The 22200-nt window shown below is 48.7% G+C and overlaps 1 protein-coding gene across 8 annotated transcripts in view; it reads left to right on the top strand.

The window, feature by feature from the left end:
- Positions 1-22200, top strand: part of HUWE1 (HECT, UBA and WWE domain containing E3 ubiquitin protein ligase 1) — a 207744-nt gene that overhangs the window by 165639 nt on the left and 19905 nt on the right. For all 8 annotated transcript variants that reach the window (XM_075873864.1, XM_075873865.1, XM_075873870.1 and 5 more), the window contains 3 exons: positions 4242-4549; positions 5092-5402; positions 13300-13665. In XM_075873864.1, coding sequence (XP_075729979.1) covers positions 4242-4549; positions 5092-5402; positions 13300-13665 — 985 coding nt within the window. The remainder of the gene's footprint in view (positions 1-4241; positions 4550-5091; positions 5403-13299; positions 13666-22200) is intronic.

A 22200-nucleotide genomic window follows, 5' to 3' on the forward strand; every position in this document is an offset into this window, starting at 1 on the left:
TCCGACGACGATGACGGTGAAGCGAACTCCGGACGACTACGAATCGACGCCAAGGTGGTGACAAACGCCGAAGTTGAAGAAAATCATGCCCGGGAGAAAGCGACGCTCGACCGGCTTTCATCGGCGCCAGCAACTGCACGGAAAATTGACTTTTTCACCGCGAGTTGTAGCGAGGCAACCGCACAGGACTCGGACCACGCTGCTCCTTATCTGCTTATGCATCTAGATATCCTAAACGCGATAATGGGTGCCTTGTGTTGCAAAGCCTGCCACGGACCGGCTACGATCATCAGAGGGGATCGGGACTACGGATTGCCGTGAAAGTGCTAGTGCAGTGTGAAAGGTGCGGCGAGATCGCGAATGAATGGACTTCGCCCCGCGCGAACGGCACGAAAACGTGCAATCCGTTTGAAGTAAATCTTCTCGCTTCGAGGGCGATGGTGGCTACCGGCAACGGCCAAACGAAAATGAACGATATTTTCGCAACAATGGGCATCTCACACCGGGGTATGCACCACAAGACGTTTCAGCGGCATTTGAAGAACACGCTGGCACCCGCTGCAACGCGAGCGGCTGAGTCCGCTATGAGCGAATGTGCGAAAAAGGTTGGAACAATTTATGATGACTTGTGCTTCGGCCACCGGGGCAATATTGCCGTTAGCTACGACGGCACGTGGAAGACGCGAGGCCATTCTTCCCACATCGGAGTGGGCACAGTTATCGAATTATTTAGTGGCTACGTGTTGGACTACGTCGTTCTTTCCAACTTTTGCCTAGGCTGCGAGGTGGGCCCAAAGCCTAGTAGTGAGGGCTATCAAGAATGGAAGGCTAACCACAAATGCCAAAAAAATACGAACAGCAAAGCTGGGCAAATGGAAGTGGAGGCGGCTCTAATTCTATTTCAGAGGTCGCTTGAACGCCATGGCCTGCGCTACACAACTATGCTGTCTGATGGAGACTCTAGGACATTTTGCGCCATACAAGACGCCAAGGTGTATGGTTACATTGACGTGCAGAAGGAAGACTGTATTAATCATGTACAGAAACGGATGGGCACCGCATTGAGAAACCTGGTGCAGAAACAAAAGTGCGATGGGAAAAGAGGCCTTGGTGGGAAAGGCAGGCTCACAGGTGAGCTGATCACCAGGCTGAGCACATATTATGGCCGGGCTCTGAAATCGCATGAAGGTGACGTGGGCGAGATGCAAAAGGCTGTGATGGCCACATACCGCCACGTCACCTCCACTGATGAATGCTCGGACCACAGTCTGTGCCCAGCTGGTGAAACTTCATGGTGTCGGCACAATGCCGCAAAAGCAAAGGGTGAGCCCGACCCCAGGCATGCCTACAATCTACCGAAAGACGTGGCAGAGGCATTACTACCGGTTTATACCCGGCTTTCGAAAAGAGCCCTGCTTCAGAGGTGCGAACGCGGCAAAACGCAGAACTCCAACGAGAGCCTACATTCGGTAATCTGGAGTTTGGCCCCCCAAGGAGCACCATGCATCCATGTTCGCTGTTGAAGCAGCTGTTGCAGAAGCAGTGCTGCGCTTCATCACGGGCAATTTGAATTCTGCAACGGCAATCTTAGGTGAAATGGACATGAATGCGACAAGTACTGGTGCCAGGAGAGCGAGAGAAAAAGACCACCGTCGCAGCATTGTCTCCAACAAGAAAAGAACAGCCTCATTGGAACTCCGGAAGCTAGTGAAGAGGAGGCATGAGCACAGAATGCATTCAGACTATGCTTCCGGTGCGTTTTGAGGTTGTCTTGTTGCATCTTCTGCAAAAAAATGTGTGCCCACGTTTTTTCTCGATTTCTCAAAACGACAATTTTCATGTGCTTCCCATTATGCCGGAGCAATATCTCTTGTTATATCTGGGTTATCATTACGATTTCTTTTTTGTTTCGAAGATAAATGCAGGGGATGTGTCGTAAAGTAAGTTTTATTGTAATAATTTTTGGAGAAAATTCTCTAAATGGATCTTTTGTTTCAAGTGTAGATGGGGAAATTTTTCATGTCATATTCAACATCCCACAACTTTGCTTCGAAATAGCCCAGAACAATGATTTATACTTTATTGCACACTGTGAACATACCGAATTGGTTCTATAGGTTGCACATCAATATCCAAGTTACAGTTAATTAGCTAATTAGGCCTTAATTGAAAAAGTCGCAGTTCATTATATCTTTAAAACTAATTGTCACAGCAAAAAAAGAATTAGATTTTTGAAATCAGCAGTAAAATCTACATAGGCTCTCCAAATTCGACTGAGGTACTCGCAAAAATAAGAGGTTTTGGAAGGTGTAGCATCCCCCCTTAACTTAATCTATTCTATAGTCCTCTTCGAGTTTTATTTGAATGAGCTTTTGTTGTATTCATATTATCACCACGGTTAAACCCCCTTATAAGAGACGTGCATCGGGGAGCAATTCTTGTTTTTATTATGAGGTGTCTCTTATAAGCAGGTGCAATCGACGTTCGATTTCTCGGATGCACGAAATTATGGACCTGTCCGATTTCCTGGACTCATCTGTGGTGCTGTCAAGTTCCCCATAGAGTCAATGTATTAAAATGTCCGAAATTCCGGACGTTTCTGACTTTCACCGTCTGATTTTCTGGACTTTTTACTGTTAACCACAAAATTGACGTCACCATCGACTCCGCCATTTTGCTTGTTTTCAAACCCTCGAATTTGCCGCACCGTGGCTGCCGTACCCTAAAAACCAACAATGCTGCAATCCAGCACACACCAATTCGTTGCCAGCCATAGCTTAGACAGCATGGTGGTGTTATTCCTGTTATAGTGCTGGGCAGTTTGTGCTGCAACAGTGAGAAAAGCTACGCTGTTGACCTATGGTCTACCCTCAGGTGTGGGGTCACGAAATGGCAAGCGACAGCCACGCCACGCTCTTGGAGTAAACGGACACGGCAGACGCGGTCGGTACAAACCAAATAACAATACACATTTATTTAACTAATTTACAACGCCGATATCGTCCGCCGAATCGATACACCAATCGTTATCAACAACCTAGGACATCCGTACACAATATTACCATACACTTCATGACAAACACACAATAGCATGACAAACACAATAACACACCCAGGGCGGCATCGCCAACGCTTGACTTACAACGAGGAGCCCCGACGCGCGGCCCGCAGTGCCATGCGCTGAGTACCCACACTAGAGACAACCGTTCGCAACAACCGGCACGCGCAGTAGAACCTCATTCGCTCGCCACCGAGGCTTGCTTTCCGCCAGGAGTCACCGCCGGTGCTACCACTGTAACAACCATGTTGATGATAGTGGTACTCAATGCGAACACAACGCCATCTATTGTCCGGTAATTGTCACTTGAAATGTGGCTTTTGGGTGATACACGTGCGCCACGCGGCGCAAACAACTTTACGGGGGGTGTCAGCACCCCCACACAGCATGCTTGCAGTCTAGTAGAAGGCTATTACGCAACAGACCTTCCTGAACTGATTTCACCGCGCGAGCCTCGTACTTGATGCCGAGAGATGGCAATCTCGCCTGGAGTGGAAAGCGTGCGCAATGAACTTCCACCCGTGGTCATTGCCGTCGATGATCTGCACGTTTCCGGTGTTTCGATTCCAGCCAGGATAATCTTTGACGGCTTCACTGACGCTGACAAAGACCTCAAGCTGTGTGCAGAATTGACTGACGGCGAAGCCGTTTGTCGAGTTACGCAGGATTCGAACGACACTGAGATCAAACAGGCAGCGACTACACAGCCAAAGAGCTCGAAGTTGAAGTGAGCACTGTCACTGTCGTCAGTGTACAGCGACACAATTTTTTTGCTGAATTGCAATGAGAACCCTGTACTCCTGCGGCGACCCTCTTCGTCAGTGAAAAATACCTATTGAAAAGTCTTTTCACTTGTATTCATTTTCTGGACGTTTTTGTGGTCCCTTGAGGATCTGGGAAAGGGGACGTCTTACTGTAGCATTTTTTTATGAACTCCTATTTTAATATAGTCATGCATGTGTGTCTTATACCCATTAGTCTCTCACATCAGTCTGCTACATCTTAAGAAGTTCAACTCTAATTTAATTGGAAAAATTTGGCGACTGAAACTGATTTGGGTCTTGTGCTAGCTTATGAGCCAATGTTGTGCCAATGTGACGTAAACTGAATGTGATAGCAGTGAAGCCCTAGGCTGTGGCATTGCATCGCGTGAATGCTGTACCTGCCTTCAACCTGTGCGCAGTCCCTCCTGTCCATCCTGGAGAAGACGAAAGAGAACAAACCCCTCGAGGCAACGGGTGCCTCGATGGATGGCACAACAACCGCGAACGCGACTAGTCCCGGTTTGCAGCAGCACACTTCACGAGGCAAGAAGCTGAGCAAGGCCCAGTCGGCTGGCTTGCAGCAGCAGCAGCCGTCGTGGCTCTCCATCAGCTTGGACGCTGCACTGGGCTGCCGCACGAGCGTCTTTCAAATTGTGCGGCACTGCAGTAGCAGACGCCCCTGCCCGCAGGTCACCATCCACCCACAGGCGTCGCCGGTCGTCTGCCGGTGAGTCGATCAGCTGTTCTGAATTATCTGAAAAGCCAGAAGCATAGCTAGCACTTGCTAAAGAGATAATCAAACCGTGGGTAGTCTGTTGAACTTAAGCAAGAAAGGACAGAGCTCACATCAGTGAAAACATACAAAAATACCACCTATCGTTGACACTCTGCGCAGTAAGCCATCTGGCCAAAATGCGGGGCATGACAGTGGAATTAGTCGCGAGATTAAGGATTATGTCATGCCAGCATATTGAGCTAATATTGTTAACTCTTGTTAACGTTGCTCGCAAATGAGGCCTTATGTTTGTTGAGACACTTGACATGTTTTTTACAACACTGATTGTCTTCTCGGGAATTCACTTTACATAAGTCACTGTGCCAATACACTCGACGCATTGTCAGGATGCCGATGAAGTCTGATCAAGCTGGCTGTTTAGCTGTTCACATCTCCAGTGATAACTAATGCCAGTAAATTTTCATTGTGACTTTTCGTTTCGTTCACGTGTGAAAACCCTGCTTGAGTGAGTGTGGCATGCCCTCATTTTCCAGGCACGTCCTGGACACGCTGATCTCATTGGCCAAGAGCTTCCCCGTCCATTTCCTCCCCGAGAAAGTCCGTGGCGGGCCATCGGGTTTGTTGTCATCCGGCAAGGCGAGCGCAGGCGGCGCCGCCACCTCGAGCCGCCCATCGTCCCGGTCGGCACCCTCGACGTCGGCCGCGTCGTCGCCTCTGGCTGCCGAGCCGGGCAAGGATGGCGACTTCTGGAGCGTCCTGGTGCGGCTCGATTGCAACGCCGCCGGCATCAGCATGGGCAAGCGTGCACCCAAGGCTGCGCAGCCTGAAGAGGAAAGCAACCCAGGTGTGTGCATTTTGCACTGCTACAGTCAAACCTCAATATATCGAACACCGATATATCGAATTATTGCCTATATCGAATGGTTTCTATATCACGTGGGAAATCGCATGCATTATTGATTTTTTATTTCGAACAAAGTTTAACGTATAATGGATATATCGAACTCAGCCACCCCAAACCGCCCGCGCTCCATTGACAGGCGGCGAGCTTTCCCTCAACTCTCGAAAGTAGCGGTAGAGCGGCGGACGTTTACGAATGCTGCACACATCGATGGCGCCGAGAGCGCCACTTCAACGTAGCGGCGTACGCACGCCGCAGCCTTGCGGTAGACGTTCTTGAATGAGGAAAGTGAAGAGATAAGCGCGGAGATGTTATCGTCTTTCAATACGAAGGCACCAACACAGGTTCGCGCGGGGAAAGGGGGAGTGGGAGGTAAAGATTGAGGAGGAAAGAATAGGAGGGAAAGGACGCAGACGACTGTCTCGGACACGGCTCGCGCTGCCGCCGAGAAAGGGAAAGCAGTCAGGCGAGCCGGCATGGGCGCGCCATGTGCGCGCTTTACACCCGGACTCACGCCGCAGCCTTGCAGCTTGCAGTCGTTGCAGTCTCTATGGTGTCAACGGCACACTGCGCACTTGTTGCAAGCTACTCCCCCGTAGCATCGGCAGGCATCGGTCGTTGTGCTCGCAGTGTTCGTGCGTTTGGAGTTAGGCCTGTCGCGCGCTGTGGTGCGCGACAGGCTTAACTCCGAACGGCAGACCTCACGGATGTGGAGATTGTCGCCGAAGCTACTGCTGAGCAGTCAAATGAAGACTCTGCCGAGGTGGATCCCGCAAGCGCTGATGGTGCCCCGCTCCAGACATCAGCCGAGGTCGTAGCTGCCTCGGCCCTTGTGCGCCGCCACTGCGGCGCCATTGAAGGCACCGGCCTGTCACTTATGGATCGCCTGGACTATATTGAGGACGCAGTCGTCAAACACGCCATGGCCAACAAAAAGCAGGCTACTCTTTTTCAATATTTTAAACCAACACAATAAATACTATGTTTGAATCTTCAAGTGAGTATTTACTGCACCATGCTTGAACGGTTCGTTGGATGTTTTCAGCAAGCTGTTGACGCATTTTTTTTCGTGATTTTTTTTATATCGAATTCTGGATATATTGAACAATTTCGCGATCGCCGCGCCGTTCGATATATCGAGGTTCGACTGTATTGGCACGCTTGGAATAAAACTGAGCCTCTTTCATTTCGCTCTGTGTAAGCATGTTAACGTGAAATCTTGTGTGAATGTGAATTTTAGGTTCGAAGCGAATATGGATTTTCGTCTGATAATCTTGTATCCTATTCTAACAGTATTATATCACCTGTTATGAAGCAAAATGGGCGTATTTGCCATGACCTAACTAACCTGCACAATAGGTATATTTTAAAATGGAAATAAGGCCTGTGCAAATGATATTTTTTGGTTCAAAGAAAGGGGAAACAACATTGAATGGTAGCAGGATTTGTCTTTTGGTATAATTCAAGTTATAACCTGTAAAATATTTTAAGTCTTAATATTTATTATAGTTAGAGCATATAAGCCGGTATAACAACCTTTTAAACATCAAAAAATTATGAATCGATGCGAGAGAGATATGTCCGGCGTCTCAAGCACATGCAAGCCACATGTTGCCAGACAGCGGCGCACTTTCGGCTAGGCGTCTCTATATGACGAGGTGCGACTTTAGGTTAATATTTTATTGAAAATATCTCGACTTATATTTGTTTGTTCGGTAATCGGTAATGCGCGTCTGAACACTCTTGCCTTGCAGCTAGTCAATCAATTTCACACGTAGTTTGCAATAGTAGTGCGTGGCTAAGTTCAGTGCCAACGCTTTCTAAAGACGACGGCAACGACTGGGTCTCCGTTGCTACCCTCTGCACCGAGAAAGGGAGTGTCTCCTCGCAGAGAGCAGCAGATCAGCATTAGAGAAAGAGCCAACTCTCCGTGACAGCTTTTTCTTTTTTCTCCTCTCTCTCTGCGCGCAGCCTTGAAAGGAGAAGGGTCTCTACGTGCAGAGACGAAAAAGGGAAAAGCGTGGCGGAGGCGCGTCGCAGTTCGGCATTTGATAGAGAGCAAACAATCTGCTACAGTCTTTTCTTCCCTTTTCTTCTTTTCCATCCTCGCGCGCAGCGTTGAGAGGTGCCGCGGCGGGATTGGGCATGGTGCTGAGGGAATTTTCAGAGCGCGGTATGTTCGAACTAACTGTCCGAAGTGCTTGCGCGTTCGAATTACAGGGTGTTTTCGCCCATTGGAATACACGTAGCTTTGACGGGACCACAGCGTGAGTTCGAATTATCCGGAAGTTTGAATTAAGCTTGTTCAAATTAATGAGATTAGACTGTATTGATTTTCCGTCGCATGCGTGGTCGCATAGCGGTACATCAGGCCACAAGGCGGTTTCTTTCTTTGCATGCTTATAGGTGTGCGCCCATCTGAGCATACATAGCCACAAACTGTTATAATCGATGTAACGAAATAATGGATATAACGAAATAATTGTGGTTCTCCTTCAGTTTCGTTATACAGTCAACTGCCGATTTTTCTGACCCTCTAGGGAGCGAAAAACCGTCCGAAAATTCGGGCAGTCCGAAAAAATGAATGCAAGCAAAAAAAACGCATTATTTTACTGATAATTTTCAATGCAAGAAAAAAAATGCACCATTTTGTTAATATTTCTCAATGCAAGCAAAAAAACGCACCATTTCATCACTGACCTCCACTAGGGAGCTGGATGGCGCACCGGCGCTACCCAAAGCGGGAGCTTGCGAAGCCACCGGAAGTGCCGCCGCTTGTCCCGGAAGGAGGTCGTCTGCTGCGGTACGCGGTACGCGAGTAATGCCGGCGTGCTGCTGTTCTTTGGATCGCGTTTCGTTAATTTATTTTTTGTAAATACAGTGCAGTCCACTTATAACGATATCGAGAAAACCTAAAAATATGATCGTTATAACCGGTGATCGTTATATCTGGACTGCCGCCAAAAAATCGTCGCCGGACGTACCTTTTGTAGCTCCAGGCTTCATTTCGCTATTTTCACCAATTAATAAATATTGTAGATAGTAGGATGTCAAAAACAAGACTTTATTTCTTACTCCGAAGAACGCATCACGGGTTTGCTGAGGAAGAGAGACTGACCGACGGCGGGGTGGGAGCAGTGGGAGGAAGAAAGCACAGCCAGAGGTACACAGCCGGAATGCCAACGAGGCCCCGCCCCGATGCCGCCGCGCCGCTTTGCTTTTCGCTTTTTTATTTTCTCTCTTTCCCGCTTTCGTTCGGCAAGCTACGAGTAGCTTGCCGGCTTGCCGTTGTAGAAGGCGGGGAGCCGCGGAGCGCGGCGCTTTGCTTTTCGCATTTTTTTTTTTAAATTCTCTCAGCCTTTCCGCGGTCGACGCGCGGCGAGGCGCAAAACGTGACACAGCTGGCGCCATCTGTGGCGCGTCGCGCCAACTCGCGATGCTCTCCTCGGCTTTTTGAATGGCCGGGACTCGCCTACGCTAACTTTTCGTCTTGTCTCGGCATAGTTCGTTTCAGAGGAACTTATCAATCTAAATGTTACGATTACAGTCGCCGACCGATTTTCCGGACTCCAAAAATTCGGACTTATTGGATATTCCGGACTTCATAAATGCACCGTCAGGGATTCCATAGAGCTAATGCATTGTTTCGACCGATTTTTCGGGCGAATTTGCCCCTGAAAGTTCGATTTTTCGGACTAAATCGCTCGTTTTGTGCCACGCTCCAAGCCATTGTGAACGCCGCCATGTTGGATTTTCTGTCGGCTTGGCTAAGCTTGGTCTTCAGATGCCTTTCCTGCCTCCGAGATTGGAATGCGCACGCCATGTTTTAAGTTTCGGAGGCCGTGTTTGCTTTTTAAAAGACGCGGTGATGGACGCCGTTTTTTCGTCTTCGGTCAGCACTATCGTCATCACATCGCACGGGGAGGAGGCGAAAAAAGGATTCTTTTATTGTCGTTGCAGCTTTTTTCAGTCGCCATTCTGCACGTGTTGTGTCGCGTAGCGTCGAGACGTGTGCTTCGCAGCGGCTATCTGCGGCATCGAATTTTGTGTTCTCGGTGCCATGGCTCCGCCATCTGTGCCATCGCGGGAGCCAGGTGGTGTGAAGAAGCGTGGGAAGTATACGACCCTGACGATGGAGAAGAAAGCTGCCATAATCAAGCTAATAGAGAGTGGACGTTCGCAGCGAGATATCGCTGGATGACGGTCGACGCCGGATGGCGGTCGTCGTTGTCGTCGGATGACAACGACGACCGCCCGCAGCCGTCGGAGATCGCCAACGCGGTGACAATTTTGTCGAGCGTTTACGGCGACGATGTCACCTTGGCGCAAATACGGGCAAACCAAATTGCCTCCAAGCGTAGTTTGAGGCAAGGCAGCATCAAGGACTTTTTTAAACCTGCCTGATGCAATAAACTTCAGATTTTTGGCGAAAACGAATTTTTCGGACTGTTCGATTTTTCGTACTTTTTTTCGGTCCCCGCCAGGTCCGAAAAATCGGTCGGCGACTGTATTCTGAATGAAACATGCCGTCCACGGCAAACTTTTCATCGTTGTATCCGATATGCGGTGGATAACATATCGTTATATATGGTTTTTTTCCCCATAGCCCCAATGCATATAATGAGACTGTTAAGTCGACCCATCGTTATAACCGATATATCGTTATATGTGGTATCGTTATAAGTGGACTGCACTGTACCTGCTTGTGGTTAGAAGAGTAAGCCAAGTAACAATAAGGGCTATGTAGGCGCAGATCAGGGTTTGTTTAATGCGCTTTTAATGAGACAGCGTATGCACGTAAAACTGCCTTTTTTCTGACGCGCAACCGTTTTCTTTTTCTCAAGATTCGGAGTGGCTGTCCGGTCTTGTACAAGGCGTGGGATCTAGTGACGCAGGCCGCGTTCATAGAAGCTTTTACGGCCGCTTGCACGTGTCTGCGGGTTTCTGAGTGTTTGTTGTATTTGTTTGGTTTGCTCTCGATCTTTTCCTTTTTTTTCTCGTGGTAGAGAGTGGCCGTGGCTTGAGGGTTACGGGCGGCATTGCCAACAGTGTTTTCAGCCCGGATTTGGTAATTCACCAAATCAAGTCCCCAGGAGACAGTGATTGGTCTGTGTATCGGGGGTTGGAGCCTAAGTAACCCATCACCTAGGCTGCAGATAGACAACGTGTTGCTTCTTATGTGGTCAGGCCAGTTTCTTCATGTTTTTGGTTCCGCAACACTTAACATCGTAGACGCCCTGAAAGCTCACTTTGACCCACAACAATCTGAGCTCTACTGTCGAGCACGCTTGCAACGTCGAAATCAAGAACAGGGAGAAACCGCGGGTGCTACAATACAGCACTAAAACTTGGATCATATATGCAGAACCGTAAGCCAGGCATAGCTTCTGCGCCGCATGGGTCCCAGATCATGACTCGTCAAGCATCGGCACATTAAACCTCCCAATCAATCAATCAATCAATCAAATGCTCCACCGGGGAGGTCACCAATTGCAGTGTTCCCACAACCGAATAGCAGTCGGCGGTTTAATGAAGCGTCGTACATATGTGCACTCCAGGCCTTCGGATTTCGGACTGCACAAGAGAGAGTGCGGTCGCAGATATCGTCTTCCACTCACGCACCGCTAGTCTACCGCGCGAGAAAGGCGCTATCGGGAATTCTCCGGAGCGGCGTCGCAAAAGCGCGCACGGCGTTCCGTCTCAAATATCACCCAGGTGTGTGGCCTTGGGCAGTGGTATATATCACTTTTGCCGTGCATGTGAGAAGCTTCATCCGGGAAAGATCTTCTTGCAGGCCATGACTTTGCGTAGTAATGATTGGTGCACAGAGAAGAAGAAGTCTCACCTTCTGCAAGTGTTCCGGGAAAGAAAACAGCGTTGGGATGGCGTCGCTTTTCAGACGCGTCCTTGAACCCGAGCGGTCAAAACACGCCTCGGTAAAGTGGCTGCTGCAAAGTCTGCTGCCTGGAGATGGCTTCCATTTGTCCTTTTGAGGTTAACAACCCACTGCTAGTACAAGTGGGGCTGGGAACGCGGAAACCTGCAAGACAAATACCGGACAGCTTTAACACGCCGTTCAACGCATCGCAAATGCTCCGTGCTCATGCTCCGTGCAAGTCAGTTACGGGGAATTAAGACTGATTTAAGGGCACTTACGCATGAAACGTCTTTCCAGAAGACTTTTCTGGCCTGCTTGTGTAATTAACAGCACAGCAGGCAAGCATTCTTTTGAGAGAAGTCCAGAAAACATGCACGCCGGCAGCAGTCAGGCGGGAGAAGCACCGGCTTCCGGGACAAGGCCGCCGACTTCCGGTGGCTTCAAGCCGGCGCGCTCTAAGCGCCATCCAGCTCCCTAGTGGAGGTCAGTGCATTTCATTGACATTTCTCGCATCAAGAGGGTCAAGGTCGAAGTACCAGACTTCCGGAACTCTGCCAAAGCATCAGTGGGGTGGCTCTGAAAAGAGCCGTTAAAAAGAAATGCATGCAGCCGACAGCGGCCGCCGTCAGGGCAGCCGGTGTTAGAGCTGCAGTGGCTTGAAAAACTTGTTGATCCTTGTTTGAACGGCGTTCCGCTTGCATGTGATCACATTCGCCTTAATCTGAGCAAAGGTCATGTCATCACTGTACGCCGATGACAGCGTCATCAATGCTCACATCAATTCGGCAGTCGTAGCTGGCGCAGGCGTTGGTTCCTCTTTTTCGACATCGGATTCGTCTGAATCTGCCATAACCTGACTGACTATTTCGTCGTCGGTTAGCTCGGCGTATAAGTCGAGCTCGTTGTCAGCGTCGACGAACCACTGAAAAGTTATTTCCGTGGGCAAGGAAGCACCAGCAGAGCAGAGGTTTTTCGCTCTTCGATGTCATCAGCGAGGACGACGAAGGCGGAGTGGGGGCCATCGCAAGCAAGCGAAATCCCATGATGTGAACAAAGGAGTTTGCTGACGAGCGTCGAAGCACCTAGGCATAGCGTTGCAGAGCACACTTCACACGATCGCACAATCACACACTACGGTAGCCAAACGCCATGTGGGCTGCATAAACAAAACGGCGCGACGGTGCTTGGGTACTCCGCAGGTGGCGCTAGTAAACATTCAAGATAGCCAGCGTGGCCAGACCAAATCGGTGTGTGACGGTTAGTTCTAGTTCGAAGTGGTGAAACGCTTCGCGAAAGGGCTGCGCAGGAAGCCAGAGTGGCACGCACGAGCCCAAGCGCTAAAGCGAAAGGAACTTTATTGGCGCCAAAAATTTCCCGGTGGATAGTTTTGATTGTCAGCGAAGCACCCTTGCACGATAAACACAACCAGTGTTAGGAATCTCGGAGGCAGTGTGTGTTTCTCCGCTAACGATTAACGAGTCCAAGCAACAGATGCTGCCACAGTAGACTGGCGCGCTCATTTATGCGATCGTAATCGCGTATGATTCAGTTGTGGTGGTTTCCACTGGAGGTCAGTGGCGGTTTCCGACCTTCCGCCGCGTCCAAAAGTCTGGAAAATTGGACTCCGGGGGGTTCGAGCGTCCGAAATTTCAGACTTCCTTATACATTGATTCTATGGGGCTCGTGGCGGTGCCGCGAAGATGTCTGGATTATCGAGCATGTCCGAAAATTCGCGTGCCCGAAAAATCGGCAGTTGACTGTAACGAGGTTTGAGTGTATTTGAAACATTCGAATACATGCACAAGCCTAGAAATCGAGAACCAGCCCAAGCCACTGTTCAGCCATTTGTTCCTTCTCTGTTGATGTTCGTGTTGTGTATGGTGGGAGTTGGCGCTCTGGTCTTTTCTCACTAGTGCTTGTGTTTATATCGGATGAGACAATCGTTGGCATCTCTTTGTGCAGGGTCTTTCGAGTCGTCTCCCCTGGCCCAGCTGATCTCGCTGCTGGCGCACCCCGTCGTGAAGCGGAGCTCCGTGCTGACGGACCGCCTGTTGAGGCTGTTGGCACTGGTCTCCATGGCGATTCCGGACCAGGAGAAAGAGAACAAACTGCCGCCTGCTTCAGCGGCCGCTGCTCCCACTCCGGCAGCGGCGGCGGCTTCTGCCTCCAACAGCACCGTCACGCTGGACATTGATGGAGCGCTGCTGGGCCGGGCGACTGAGGTGCCTTCCTGTTCCCGCCAGGAGCAGCAGCAACAGCCACAACAGCAACCACAGCAGCAGCAACCATCACAGCCACAGCCGCATCACCCGCAAACTGTTGCTGAAGGTGGGTCAACCTCATACTTTTTGGGATTTATTACAGTTATCGTATATACTTGCATAATGATCGCACTTTTTTTTTTTTTTTTCAAAAAATTGACTCCAACTTTGGGATGCGATCATTACGCGGGGTAAATTTTCCGTAAAAAAATATTCTGAGCACCGGAAATGTAAAGAAGTCGCTAATCAGAATTCTTACGGTAGCTATCATGAACATAACCAAAACTAAAAGTACATAAGGCTTACCTTTGTAATAAAATGCACGCATTATGCAGGAGCTACATGCATGGCACACTGCCCTTTTATTTTTTAACTCTCTGACCCCCTAACGTTCATTCAGACTCCGAAGCATCACTGGCGTCAGTGTCGTCGCCACACGATTCCCTATCGGAACCGGCAGTGTCTTCACTGTCCCACAAAGGGTCATCTTCCGTTCCGTCGAGCGCGTTGGAAATGGCAGCGACAGTCCATTCCGCCGCATGAAGCGTGTTGTCCAGCCGGAGCTGACGCGGAAGTTCTTTGTGGCTATTCCCAGCCTCTGGGAAACTGTGCACGCCTGTCTCTGTATTATGTCTAATGACACTGCATAACCGTCCTTGTGCATGTCCTTCACGTATTCGAGGACTGCCTTTTCAATGTCAGGGAACTTGCCAGATTTGGGTCCGTGGAAAGCCCATCGCGTGCTGTTAGTAGTCATGAACATGTCGCGCTGTTTTTTCCCAATACAATAAAAGGTCGTTAATTCGACACCCGTTAATTCGGAAGTTCGGATAATTCGGGCGGCTCTATTGGTCCTGGCCAAAGTGCATGTTAATCTATGGGACCAAACCTTCGTTATTTCGTCGGAATTCGGCTCCGCACTGCTTAATTCGGACAAATGCTGACGGCTGCTTCTACACAAAAGTGTGATAAAGCAGCGCTGGCACCACTGGAGTGAAACCGAAACCTGAGTGGCATCGCCATCATCATCAACTAGTGGGGGCGATCGCAGCATCACCGAACGTCAGCGTCTTCTTTCTTCTCCAATCAGCGCCTCCGACGCCACTTTTTCTTGTGTTGTCGTGTCGGAACCATCTCTTCTTGCGGAGTTCTTTTTTTCTTCGATTGTGACCGTATTTGCATGCCACCACCATCGTGCGCTACAGTGATGGCATCGCCGAAAAAGCGGCAGAACTACGACGCAAAGAACTAGGGGACTAAAGTGGAAATTTTGGAAGCACTGAAGAACGGCGAATCGCGACAGCAGGTTATGACCAAGTACAACGTGAAGCGGAGCACGTTGGGAACGTACGTGAAAAATGAACAACAGATTCGACAAGCCTCCCAAAGCGAGAAGTTTCATGCCTCTATAAAGCGGTTGCGAACCGCAGCTCATCCCCAGCTCGAAGAAGCTTTGCTCCGGTGGATTACTGACTGTCGCAACGCGCATCTGCTTTTGAGCGGACTTCTCATCATGGCGCAAGGTGAGAAGTACGCTGCAATGATGACCATTTATTCGTTCAAAGCGTCAGAAGGGTGGTTTGCGAGGTTTCGAGAGAGACACGAACTTGTCTTCAGGAGTGTGTGCGGCGAAAAGGCCAGTGTTGACGAAAGCGTGACCACCGAGTGGAGAAATGTGAAGCTGCTGGAGCACATCGCCGCATATGAACCACGTGGCGTGTTCAATGCAGATGAAACTGCTCTATTTTTCAGAGCTCTGCCCGACAAGACGGTGACTTTCAAAGGGGACGCGCGCATTGGTGGCAAGAAGTGCAAGCAAAGGATAACTGTGCCTCCTGCTTCCAATATGACTGGCACGGAGCGCTTGCCACTACTTGTCGTCGGGAAGGCGCTTCAGCCACGTTTTTTTAATAAGAACGTCAAAAGCCTTTCTGTCGAGTACACAGCGAACAGGAAGGCATGGATGACATCGGACATTTTTCTTGGCTGGCTGCAGCAGTTGGACCGGCACTTCACGTCGAAGGACCCCAAGATAATTATGGTTGTTGACAACTGCAGTGCCCATAACTGTACAGTCGAACTGAAGAGCATCAAAGTAGTTTTTTTGCCGTCCTACACTACGTCCGCTCTTCAGCCGATGGACCAGGGTATCATTCACAACGTGAAGTCGAAGTACCGCAAGCACCTGCTAGAGCGAATGATCCTATGCTCAGAAGCTGGAAAGTTGTATCAAGTGAACTTACTTGCGCAGTGCACATCATCGCCCACGTGTGGAAAAACACTCCGCCACAAGTCATCGCCAACTGTTTTTGGCACAGTGGTTTTGTGAGGCCCGAGCATGCAGCAGTAGCTGACGATGGCATCGAGGAGGTGTCAGCCGAGTCCACCAACGATGACTGCCCGACTTTCGATGCTGTCCTTCCCACAGATGTGACCTTTCAGGACTACATCGCGATTGATCATGGTGTCGCCACGAGTGGTCTCCTGACCGATCAAGTGATTATTAATGATGTCATGGGCGCCCATGAAGACCACGATTCCGACAAAGAATCATGCGAGGAGATACAGCCGCGACCTCATCGCTCCTCACGGGAAGTCTCGGAGGCGCTGTTAATATTAGAGGACGCTTACCTGAACACTCCCGACAGCTTGCGTGCTGTTGGCCATTTGGAACAGTTAAGAAAAATTGTGATGTCAGCCGGAATCTGCGCGCAAACGCAGATGACAATTACAAAATACTTCAACAAAGAAAGGTATGCTTCTGCAGCTTGATTTTAAATGTTGTTTTCCCTGTTCATTCGTTGATTCGGCATTCGGTTAATTCGGACAGTTTTTCCAGTCCCGTGAAATCCGAAGTAACGAGCTTTTACTGTACAGTTGAAACCCGCAATAATGAAACCCGCGAGTACGAAATCTCTGCGGCAACGAAATATTTCCGGATCCCCGGCGATTGTTTATAGAAACCCATGTATTACGTATCTCGCGGCAACGAAATGTTTTTGGACAGCGATTCCGCGTTAACGAATTTTCTACCACGGTGCGGGCCTTATTTTACCCTTCCGCCAAAGGCTAACTATCGAAAATATGCTCGTATGCGTGTTATGCGCACTCAAAATTTGTAGACGTCTGCTTTTGTCACGCTAGCATGGGTACTGCCATTTTTGTTTACTTAAGGGAGGACGCGGCTTTGGAATAGCGAAAAATGGCAAAAAAAATCGATTTTTTGAAAATCAAGTTTTCAGCTTCTGGAATCCTTTTTCTACCTGATTCCAAAATATCTACCCTGAAAACCGCGCAGAAGTGCTTCGGAAAATTCATTTCACCCACCTAGGTAGCGAGACTTTTTCTGGAAATCGCGAGGAAACAGCGATTTTCAAAAAATTATGGCTTGGCGATGGTGGGGCCGGGAGCCGGCTTCTTGGGCTCATCGGAAAGAGCATTTCTTCCTGTTTAACTTTCCTGCCTCAGCTGGCTCCTCCCTTTTTAAAAACAAGCGCACAAAAAGCAAATGTTTGAAGGTCTTTTCAGGGCTCTTGATTGGCTGTGGCTGCCATGTTGCCTCAGCTCGCCTCGCCATTGGCCCGATGCTCGCTCCGGGAGATCGTCGTCTGCTGCTTGTGCGTCGCGAGGACATGGCTCTCGAAAATTGCTACTTCGAGACGTGTTCACGGCTCGATGATCACTTAAGTTATAATTACGCTTTAGTTAGGAGCAGTAAGCGGATGCGCGATCAGGTTACTACGAGCGCAGCGCGTCATCAGAGTCGTCTTTAGCCCTCACTCCGCCGACAGCGAGACTGCGGGCAGGAACGACGCGCTAGCGCACTTGTGGCGACATGCTTCGTCTCAAGCAACGAAGCTGTAAGCGGCGGCACGGCCAGATTGCTACGAGTGGCCGCACCGGATGCACGATCAGATTACTACGTGCACGGCGCGTCATCGGAGTCGGCCTTAGCCCTAACTTCGCTGACAGTGAGACTGCAGGCAGGAACGACGCGCTAGCGCATCTGAAACAACCCACGGGTTGTTTTGGATGCGCAGGACACCCTTCGCTCCTTTGGCGCACATGACGACGACGTAGCAATGGACCACTTTTTCCAGTGCGAAGGCAGAGCTTCGAAGTGGTTGCATGGCAAGGATCGGCAAAGTAAGTTGATCGACTTCTGGCAATAAATTTTCGTTCTGCTGGTCGTATCACTGTTTTTATTTCTCATACTCGCGGCAACGAACTTCTCGCGCAAACGAAATTTTTCGGTTTCCCCGGCGATTTAGTTATTGCGGGTTTCAATTGTATTGAATCCGGATTTCGTAGACGCTGGTATGTCTGCCGGCAGCGCGGTTGCCGTGCTCTATCACGTAGTCAAGCGCCTTCAGCTTGAATGCGGCAATTAAGCTCGCATACCGCCCCATGGTGAAACGGCGCTTCCACAGACAAAGCACACAAAAAAAGTGGTCTCAAGAAAAAAAAAAAATTCTGCTGGATGAACACAGGTCGACCAACAGGCGGCCGCCGCTGTAACAGTGCAGGATGTCAACACAAACATGGAGGCTGACGGAGCGAAGCACTCCGTGGAGCAAAGCCACCACATTTTTTTTTTTCTTCTTTGCATCAGTTATGGAGGTTGTGAGTACGTCATGCGCGTCAAAACAGTTTCTTCCATTTAAGTAAGGAATGCTTTCATTTAAATCAGTAAATTTACGGCATTAGCATAGTGATGCCCGCTTTCAGATCACAGAAACAATAATAGGCATGTTCAGCTAGACTTGACACATGACATGTCGATGCTGCAAGTTCAGGGTGCGATCATTGCGCGGGGGAAAAAAAAGTCCAATTTAGACGACAAAATTTAGGGGTGCGATCATTATGCGAGTGCGATAATTACGCGAGTAAATACGGTACACCTACCCATAATGAAACCCCATGCAACGAAATTCTTGATATTACGAAGTTTTTCTATTCTCTGCCGTTATTTTGTAAAACAAATGCTTTCTTGATATGATGAATTTTCGCCCAAACAACCGAGGAATTTCGCCCTCAATGTTGTCTTTTTTGCGTGGCCGTGCATCTTCTGCGGTTGCCTCGCCACCGACAAAGCGATGAGTGGCGGTGTGTGCTTGAAGCTCCTGCAACTGTGAAGCAGTAGCGAGCTCTTGGACAGGCCACAAGTGTGTGCGGGTGTTTGCAGGGTACGCCGACACCTCTTGAGCTGTTCTTGCCACCGCAGGCACATACACGTATGTGTCCTCTGCTCTCCCTTCAAACAAACAAAGAAAAAAGGATCCACGCATTTCCATGAAGTGAATCTTGATAAGTGGGCAAAGCTCTGTTTATCATAGCGGTGAGCAACCTAACGTTACCTGAGCGTTGCCCCATGTAATGTAAATTGAGTGGCATAAAGTGAATCTAGAAATGTAAATTTATTTGCCCTTAGGCAGTTCAAGGAGGATTTAGAAAATTGCTGGAGTGGAAGACATGTCTCTAAAGTGAATACAAGAACCCACGATCTTACCAGTGGCAAGAGACTATTTTAATATGGGCAATTCGTTGGGACGTACAGTGCTCTATGTATGCTTGTGTGTTAGAGGTTTCCTTGAGAAGCCTCGACATCTAGGCACCTTTTAGTAGAGATCAACTCATCAATACTGTTCTCGATAGGTTATTTTCACGGGGAACAGTGAACCCTTACTTTATAATTAGCCCATGTCTACATTGAAGTCTGTTGTCAAACCTTTTTTTGATCTTCTGTGTCTCGCATATGTTTCAACTGTAGCAACAGCTCTATACAGTGACCACAACGGAAGACAACGGTATGTCACTAAGAGCTTCGTCCCTAAAAAGGAAAACTACTTTTTTATTGGCAGTGCCACTCTTTGGCTGCTTCGGAAGTCTCTGAGCTGTATTTCGTTTAAGTCACACCAGACGATGCCAGACACAAAAAAAGTCTTGCTCTGTGTCATTTTCAATTTATGGTATCCGTGTCATTTGCTCTTCATTTTGGATGTCGTGTGCATGTGCCGGATTTCACTCGAGTGGCTCTCGATGACATTTCAGGGTTGTAGTTTTTTTCTTATATGTCAGATTAGGCGCTGGTGAAAATTGTCCGGGACCACAATGACAATGACTGATCTTCGGGGGGTAAGAGACATCTCTTTATAAAAGACATCTCATATAAAAGACAAGAATTGCTGCCTGGAGCATGCCTCTTATAAAGGGGTTCAACTGTACATCTGCTCCAGGGAGAGATGCTCTTTTCACAGTTTCTCCGTGTTGGGAGCGCAGCACATGGAAGGGTACACACGCGCCCTTAGATTGAAAGTTCGCACTTGCTGCTCAAATGAGTACAGACTGGGCACCCTTGCAGGTACCGACTGAGTACTTAGAGGTCACAAAATGCTTGCATGCTGTAAACTTGACATAGCATTCTTGGCAAGACAGTGGCTGTCAGTCAACAAACTTTATTCACAAATTGTCCTGAAAAGTCTATGCCCCCTCAAGAGGGCGGGTAAGCTGCGGGCCGCACCCACGTTGAGACAGGAAGGGCATGCCCCTCCGCCAAACTGCGGGCCCTTTGGACAGCCCGGTCCGAGCTGGCGATTGCAGCCTTCCAGGCGTCCTCTGTGCTGAGAGGCTCGCCATCGCGCAGCGCCATGCATTGCCAGAGAATGTGGGATAATGTGCATCGTCTCTTATCACAATGAGGGCAGTGAGGCTTTATACTGTCAAAAAACTTACTGTAAAGTAAGGGCGACAGGTAAGTACCGGTTTGCAGCATTTACAAAGTGATTGGGCCCTTAGAGAGTTGTGGGTGTGGAAAAAGGAACCTACGCCTGGACAAGTGATAGTGCTTACATATTTCGTTAAAGGTGAAGAGGGAATCAAGCTGCTGGATGCCTTCCCCCAAATTGGAGGCCTGTCACGATGGGACAGTGCGCGTGCGTGGGCACGGGCAGACTCATTGGCATTAGGGATAACAGGGTGGACATCCTTGCCCATGTGGGCAGGAAACCAGATGACGTGACCATCGATTGCAGTGCAATTTGGAATTTCGGTAAAAATAAGGGCCACCTGCGAGCACTGTTTTCAAAAAATATAAATCCACCTTGAAAGTGTGTAAATAGAAAAAACAAGAATACTCTCAACTATTTTCAGAGAACACATATGGACGGTCCAACATCTCTGCTTATTCACTCTTTACTTTGTATCGACATTTAATGCCTTTACATGCCATTGAAGTTCTTCTTTTAGGCTTGTGCAAATAGACATTTGGTTCAAATAATTTCTAGCAGTATATATCTCATATAAAAAAGAATGGGCATATATGTCATGATAAACATACCTGTACAATATCTTTGCTAATTAAAACAAGACATGTACAAATGCCTTCCTTGTTCAAAAAAAGTGGGAACAACTTTAGTGGTGAGATTTGGCTTATGTTAGAATGCAAGTGATACCTGTGAAATATGCTGAGTTTTAAAATTTACTATACACACAAACCTCAATATAACAAAGTTGTATCTTACATGAAAATAAGTTTGTTTATCTGGAAATTTGTTTATTCCTTATGCTATATTCATTGCAAAACTTTTATTTACTTCGTTATAACCAATATTAGATGCAGAGCATCTCTTGCCTGGATCTGTGTCCCGAGGCATCCGCACTAGCATTATGCACGTGCAACTGTCCTCCTCCTTCCTCCTATTCAACAGCTGCGCGTTACTCTCTTCACTTCTCTCCTAGCAGCTGCTTGCGCTTCTCCTGCATTCTCGCTCCTGCTTTCGCGGTGCATGTACTACCGTATTTACTCGCATAATCCTCGCACTTTATTTTTGCCGGAAAGCCGACGCATAGTTGGGGGGTGCGAGAATTACGCGGGGAAAACTTTCCACGAAAACATACCGAGCGAAAAAGAAAACGAAGTGGCCTCAAATCCGGATTCTCACCCCAGCAACTAACAGGAAGCTTTAATAAGTGCTAATTACAACTTACCTCAACAATAAAAGCAGAGGTTCAACACAAGACAATATTTATTAGAGACACAACAAGTGGAAGCAAATAGTCAAGAATTAGAATACCATACGCAAAGCTTGTCGGCGTTGCGGGCGTAGCGATAACTTTTGTCGCTCAAAAGGAGCCCTCAAAAAGTAAGCGTAGGACGTCAGTATTGGGCTGATGGCTATTTAACAGAATCGTCCGCAGTTTCCTTCTGAAGAAATAAAGTTTACCATCAATCCCAGTTTTAGGCACACGGCAGGCCCGACGCATCTGGTGGCTTTCAGCTGCCGTCACCAGTAGCGAACACAAAACTCGTAGACTCTGAAGGGCCTACCGGCGGCCCTGTTGCCGTTGCTTAGATCATTATCTATCACTTTCAACGTGAAAGCAGCCATGTAGCTTCAGTATCGCCTCGTAACGTGACGAGATTACCGACACAACATACAAAATACACCGCAACGCGCACTTGCCATTTCGCCTTGGCTTGGATTGAATCTCTGTGCAATAGTACTGTTGATGGTTAAGAGGTGGTGCCAGATGGCGCACGCTATAATCATCAGCGGTTGAAATGAGCAGACTGCATTTTTGCGGCAGTTTTCGAGGATGCGAT

The sequence above is a fragment of the Rhipicephalus microplus genome, chromosome 9 (assembly GCF_043290135.1).
Source record: "Rhipicephalus microplus isolate Deutch F79 chromosome 9, USDA_Rmic, whole genome shotgun sequence".
NCBI classification, from domain to species: domain Eukaryota; kingdom Metazoa; phylum Arthropoda; class Arachnida; order Ixodida; family Ixodidae; genus Rhipicephalus; species Rhipicephalus microplus.